Consider the following 7,014-nt stretch of genomic DNA (forward strand, 5'->3'; position numbering starts at 1 on the left):
AAATCCATTTGGGGAAACCAGAGGCCGATTCCCCCAGACCCCAATAAAATTCTGAGGAGGCCTCTGACTCAGACTCTGAACTCTGCGAAGATGTACCTGTCGATGAAGAGGAGGTGTCCCTCCGCCTTCTCTTCGCATGCTTTCCGGAAGACTTCTTGCGGCGGCGTGTGCCGCCCGAAGAGGACTTGGCTGGCACAGGTAGGCTGTCCTACTCAGAAGACTCTGAGGCTGGACCCTGAAGTGCCGCGCCTGGGACAGACTGAGAAGAGGTGGCAGGTGACTGATCAGACCCCACGGAGGTACTAGGTAAGGGTTGCAAAGCTGACCCTGGCCTAGAAGACCCCCCACGCCTAGAAGGGGCCTTTCCCCGTCTCCCCCTCCTGGTTGTGCGCCAAGAAGGGGTTCTGCCCTCCCGCGTGTGACTAGATGCAGGGGCTGAGCCCGCATTCCGAGAAAACTGAGAATCGGAAAACAAAACACCAGACATGGGCAGATCATTTTCATCGCTAGATGCAGAATCAGAAGGTGAAGAAACTGCAGCCGCAGTGGTCACCGCTGGTTGCTGGCTAGGCCCGGCGCTACAGCGTTGGATCAGGCCATCTACTTCAGAAGCAAAGCGAGCCAAAGCAGCTGGATCACCTGCCAGGCTCAAAACCAAAGATTGCAGACGCCCTGAGGCTTGACCAGTCGAGGGGGATCGAAGCGACTGAGAAGGGGCTCTCTTCGGAGACATGATGGCTACCAAGAAAGAGAAATATCAACACGAGAAAAGAAGTTAATGCACCCCAGATACCTGGCGATCACAAAATGAACCAAAATAAAACAGTAAGCTACTTAATTAAGGAGCATCCAATTAACCAGAAGGTGCCTTTTCCTTTATTGGCCACTAGCTGGCAGCAAATTAGCTTCCCTGTACTAAAATAAAACAACAGGCTGCAATGCACAGAATGTCCACAAAGTGGCAGCAGTTAACAGTCTAAAGTATTTCTTTATAATTAAATCAGGGAGGCAGCAATGCTCAGAACGGCCACCAGATGGCAGCAATTATGAGCCTAAATAAAGCAAATAATAAAACAGGTTGCAGTGCCTCAGAACGGCCACTAGATGGCCTGCGTGAGCAATTTAAGCCCGGAAAATGGCGTTCCCACCAAAACGGAGCAGGGAAAGGCAGCTGAACACAACGGGCCTGCACCCAGGCCCAAGTTAGGCCGTGCCTGCCTCCCTGCAGCCTTGCCAGACACCAGGCCTCCCCGCTTCACGGGGATCATAAACATCCGGGCAGATGTTGATATGTACTGAAGTTCTCACCCTGGGCCAGCAGAGGGATACTGTAGATCGTTCTCACTCAGGTCCACATATGCAAATAAGGGATTGAAAGTGATGTTCAGTGATTGGCTAGTTACAGAAAGTGGTTACTGTTGCGTTGTAGTGGAGCTCTATATAAGCAGGCTGGCTGAACCCTTCATTTCAGTTCTGTTCTGGCCTGTGAATAAACAAGAGCTGTTTGAAGAATTGCTGTGTCGTCTGATATGCTCACCCACAACTTAACAGAAGTTACCCTTTGGAGTCTATACAGTCCTCAGCAGCCCACCTAGCAAAAGCTTCAATAATCTCTGAGCAGGAGCTGTGAGCTCAGGTTATGAGGTTTCACTGACCTCATAGGGGCCCAGAGAGGCTGCAGGAACAAGGGTGTGCAAGGCACAGAGACACAGGGAGCTGGACAACATGACAAGTCCAGCAGCCACACACACCCCATGCTAAATGCAGGAGACCAGAGCTGATCTTGACCCTAGGCTATAAATCCCATCTCCTCTACCATGTTGGCATTAACAGGACTCCCTCTCTTCTTGCTGGCAACACAGATGACCTACATTAAGATGGCAGCTAATGACCCCGAGGCCACTGTGCTAGGCTGCATCTCAGAGCTCTTGAACCCGGAAGAATGCCACGAGCTCTACATCCGTCTTGCCACCCCTCAGAAGGATGCCCAGTGGCCATCAGAAGAGGAGGACCTCTACCCTGCCGGCCAACGGGAAGGCATATCCGACATGGACCAGTGCAAAGAAGGCCTAAAGCAGTGGCTGCAGTTGCAGAGAGGCGCCATCGACTGGGACCGCCTGGCGCGAGCCCTGCGGCAGATTGGGCGCCCCGATGTCTCCAGGGAGCTGAAGAGGAACCTCAGTAAGAACAGGAGCTTGGAACCCAAGTGGGACGCAGAGGGAAATCGGACGGTGGTGATGGACGCTCAGCCGTCGGCCCTCCTCGTTGAAAACAAAGCGCCCACCCGCAGGAGCCGTTACGGGCCCATCCACAAACATCGCGAGACCTTTGTGAAGGAGGGCAGCTGGGATCTCAAGGCTTTCCTCCTCCAGTTGTTCCCGGTTGCTTTGCAGAATCTGACCCTGCAGCAGTGCGTCTTACCGGCGGCCCGGCTGCTTGTTGTGAGCTTCCTGGCAGGGCTGGTCCTCTGGCTGATTTCCGTGTATTACGTAATTTGCTGGAATCTGGGGCAATGCCTCTTTGCCAGCGGCCTTCGCTACGGTGCGACCCCGGCTCGGCAGAACATGAACTTGACGGTGATTTGGAACAACCAAGCCGTTGAAGACTCTATAGATGACGAGGAGGACCCGGACAGTTCCTTAGAAGAGGATGCTACAGAGGATGAACAGTGACCCCAGCAGCTCCCGGTGAATTCTGCAGGGAAGTTGATCTCATTAAATAAATTCACTTGCGGATCTTTTGTTTTGAGCCCGTTACCTAGCTCAGGCTTGACTCAGTTGAACACCTCGCCGACTCAGGGCGCACGGTACAATCTCCTGTTGTGCAGTGACAGTAGGTGAAGGAATATCACAGGGCAAAAGGGGAGGACATATGCCCTGGGCCCATTGAGAATGATCTAACGGAATGAAGGTTATTAAAATGTTTAATTATGCTGCTATGTTTTCTTTTCAGTCTGTGAAATAGCGAAACGTGCTCATTTAAGATGGTAGATGGCAAACTTCTGAGAGGTTTAGGGCTAGATAGAGTGGTACTGAGGCCCAGCTCCTGCCAGCCTTGCAGTTCGAAAGCACACCAACGCAAGTAGACAAATAGGTACCGCTGCGGCGGGAAGGTAAACAGCGTTTCTGTGCACTCTGGTTTCCGTCACGGTGTCCCGTTGCGCCAGAAGTGTTTTAGTCATGCAGGCCACATGACCTGAAAAGCTGTCTGTGGACAAACGCTGACTCCCTCGACCTGAAAGCGAGATGAGGATTGCAACCCCATAGTCACCTTTGACTGGACTTAACCGTCTAGGGATCCTTTACCTTTACCTTGCCCTATTCTCGTTGATCCTGTGACTGCAGCCTAACACAGTAAAGCGCATCCAAACATTAAGCAGAAATAAGAGAGATGTGCTATTGGATTAAGGCTGTTAGCTGGTACACAGAGAGAGAGGGAAGGGGGAGAGAGAGAGACTTCTAAGAAGGGGCAGACCGTCAGAGTAATCAGAATTTTGAAGTTCGGCAATAGTGTCTTTAAAGGTCCACAACGGTTTTTAACTCACCCCAGTGCCAGTTCCTGTCGCTGCTCAGATGTAATGAGAGGCCTGAGTAGCAGTAGCTAGAGCCAGGGCTAGGCTCGCTTTGACTCCAAGGTTAGCTAAACCCTTCACTACCAGGGTGGACTGGCAGATTAAACTATTGGATTATGCAGAGATGGCAAGAATGACCGGGAAAATAAAAAACCAGGAGGATCAAAACTTCAGAATGAGAGAAAATTATATTATATTTGACGGACCACTGTAAACACTTGAACTCTTTGGCAGGTTTTAAAAAACTCTTGTCATGTTACATAGATTTTGGAGACAATGAAGGATTGAATGCAGCTGAAAATGTTAGTTAAAGAACCCACGGAGGGAAGTCTTGCAATTCAGAAGAATCTTGTGTAATTTTTTATTATTTGTGGTTCGGGGTGTGAATGAATTTGTAAAATCAATACAAATCATTTGATAATATAGTAATAACGAACCCTTCACATTGGTAGAAGAACATACCCTCCAACATTTCTCCAATGAAAATAGAGACGTCCTATTCTATAATAGGGATGTGGGTGGCGCTGTGGGTTAAACCACAGAGCCTAGGGCTTGCCGATCAGAAGGTCGGCGGTTCGAATCCCTGCGACGAATGAGCTCCCGTTGCTCGGTCCCTGCTCCTGCCAACCTAGCAGTTCAAAAGTGCAAGTAGATAAATAGGTACCGCTCCAGCGGGAAGGTAAACGGTGTTTCTGTGTGCTGCTATGGTTCAGAAGTGGCTTTGTCATGCTGGCCACATGACCCGGAAGCTGTACGCCGGCTCCCTCAGCCAGTAAAGCGAGATAAGCGCCGCAACCCAAGTCATCTGCGACTGGACCTAATGGTCAGGGGTCCCTTTACCTTTTTATTCTATTATTATTATTATTATTATTATTATTATTATTATTATATTCATACCCTGCCCATCTGACTGATCTGCTCCAGCCACTCAGGGCAGCTTCCAACATTAATAATAATAATAATAAACATTAAACATTTTTTTAAAAAAAACTTCCCTGTACAGGGCGGCATTCAGATGTCTCTTTGGCTCAGGGGGTTGCATAACTGCCTCTTATATTTAGGATTTTGCATTGAGTTGCTGGCTGGAAAATGGAAGGAAAAGGGTAGCAGCAGCAACCACTCACAGTGTTTCTGTTGTCCCTCCTTCAGACATGCTTCTCCCGCTAGTGGACTTCACATGTATCCTAAATCCAGGGCAGAGGGCTGCCTTCAGATTTGCAGTCCACCAACTCCACCTTGTTCTGAAGGAAATCAGCCCTGAGCGCTCACTGGAAGGACAGATCGTGAAGCTGAGGCTCCAATACTTTGGCCACCTCATGAGAAGAGAAGACTCCCTGGAAAAGACCCTGATGTTGGGAAAGATGGAGGGCACAAGGAGAAGGGGACGACAGAGAATGAGATGGTTGGATGGTGTTCTTGAAGCTACCAGCATGAGTTTGATCAAACTGCGGGAGGCAGTTGAAGACAGGAGTGCCTGGCATGCTCTGGTCCATGGGGTCACGAAGAGTCGGACACGACTAAACGACTAAACAACAACAACTCCACCTTGTGGTGCTTTTGGACTTTTGCTGCAGCTGATGCCAGAAGTGAGGGAATGGTAGGCCGTGACGGACAAAACCATCAAACTGAATAGGCAGGAGCCGCCAAGATGTAGTTTTGAGTTCATCTGCCCAGATTCAGGATCCACTTTGTCTTTGCCAGGCACAGATAGTGGTTCACATTAAGCATTTTCCTGGAAGCTGTGCTTAACTGCTTGAGGGCTGCACTAGCGTTTCAAATTCTGGGCACTGCTAGTATGATGATGTTTATATATCGATGTTTCTCATTGCTCTGCCCTGCTCTAAAATGTGGAATTTTAACTGTACTGCCTGCACTTATTTGTGAGATTTTGTTCCGTGCTGCTTTAAAATTCAGAATGGTTTTTTTTGTTTTTTTTTTGTACTTGTTTGTGGCAATTTGTGGTAAACCGCTGAGAGACTTTTTTGAAGTACTGAAGCCGTATATAAATCACCCAAATACATATTAAATAAACAGATGTATTAAACACATCTGAAGAGGGGTTGTGGATTCAAGGGTCAGTCCCTAGTATCTCCAGGTACGGCTGAGAATCCCTCCTGTCTGAAACCCTGCCAGTCGTTCTAATTGTTTTATTCTTTCTTGCAAAACCCTACAAGAATATGTATGAAAAAGAAACAATCAACCCAATAGAATGGAAAGGGAGATCTAACCCATAGCTAGTCTTGCCACTAATCCCTTTTTTGCGTGTTCAGATCCAGAAACTTCCCCCATAAATAAATTCACACTTGACTCAAATTTTGGTTTTGGTTTTTGGCAGAATTTAGGACACATCTTTATTGATTACAGCATGTGACTGGTTGCATAGACTCTGGTTCGACTAGCTCACTGCCATACAGGTACCGCTGACCCAGGGTTCCAGCATAGGTCAGCCAAGGGTGAACACCTGGATAAGCGGAAAGCCGGGAACAGGCTATCTCCGCCACCCAAATGTCCCCCTGGACTCAGGCACGGACACTACCCCCTCTCAGGGGTTGACCAAACCATTGAGTCCCTGGATTCCTTTAGCGGAATACCCTTCACATAGGGATGGCAAGAGCGTTCTCCCATCCCTATCACCTGAACCAGAGCCTATCCGCAACCTTACAAGTTGTGACGATTTCCTACGCGGCAGGCGAATCCCAAATGGCAACAGCCAACCAGCCAAGTAGGGGAAATTCCTGCCTTTCCCCTGTGCCAATGACAGACGACACACAACAGCATAGCAAGGTCAAGCGCAAAGCCCTAAAAGTAGGGAGAGGTGGGCGGGTGTTCCGAATGCATGCGCCAAAAGAGGAAGCTCTGGGTCACTTGCATGGGCATAAATAGGTCCCTCAACCCGTTTATGGTATGTACTGAAGTTCTCACCCTGGGCCAGAAGGGAAAATGTAGATAGTTTTCACCCAGGTCCACATATGCATATAAGGAATTGAAAGTGACATTCAGTGATTGGATAGTTACAGAAAGTTGTTACTGTTGCGTTGTAGTGGAGCTCTATATAAGCAGGTTGGCTGAACCCTTCAGTTCAGTTCAGTTCAGTTCTGGCTTGTGAATAAACAAGAGCTGTTTGAAGAATCGCTGTGTCGTCTGATATGTTCACCCACAACTTAACAGTTTAGACTGCATCCCATTGGCCAGATTGCTCCCAGCTACGAGGGACCTACCAGTTGGGTGTTGTGGCTGACCAATTGTACCCACCCACAACACAGGGTGTCGGTTTTCCAGGTCTCACCACAATACGTGCCCTCTTTAAGGGAGGACCCGATTTGCCAGTTTCTTGATGGTCTTTATGCAGGTCTGGCCAGTTTTGTGTTCGGCTCCTTGATCTCTAGTAACTCTGATGTGTATTTGGACATCAGTATGCAGGCTAACGGGACATGGGTGGTGCT

The 7,014-nt window shown here is 48.8% G+C and overlaps 1 protein-coding gene across 1 annotated transcript; it reads left to right on the plus strand.

Annotated features, from left to right (window-relative positions):
* Positions 1 to 1,673: 1,673 nt before the first annotated feature.
* Positions 1,674 to 2,740, plus strand: LOC308582209 (transmembrane and death domain protein 1-like). The gene has a single exon (XM_081185124.1). The coding sequence runs from the start codon at positions 1,818 to 1,820 to the stop codon at positions 2,670 to 2,672; it is 855 nt and encodes a 284-aa protein (XP_081041250.1). The 5' UTR covers positions 1,674 to 1,817; the 3' UTR covers positions 2,673 to 2,740.
* Positions 2,741 to 7,014: the final 4,274 nt, after the last annotated feature.

The sequence above is a fragment of the Podarcis bocagei genome (assembly GCF_964188305.1).
Source record: "Podarcis bocagei genome assembly, chromosome: 2".
Classification (NCBI taxonomy): domain Eukaryota; kingdom Metazoa; phylum Chordata; class Lepidosauria; order Squamata; family Lacertidae; genus Podarcis; species Podarcis bocagei.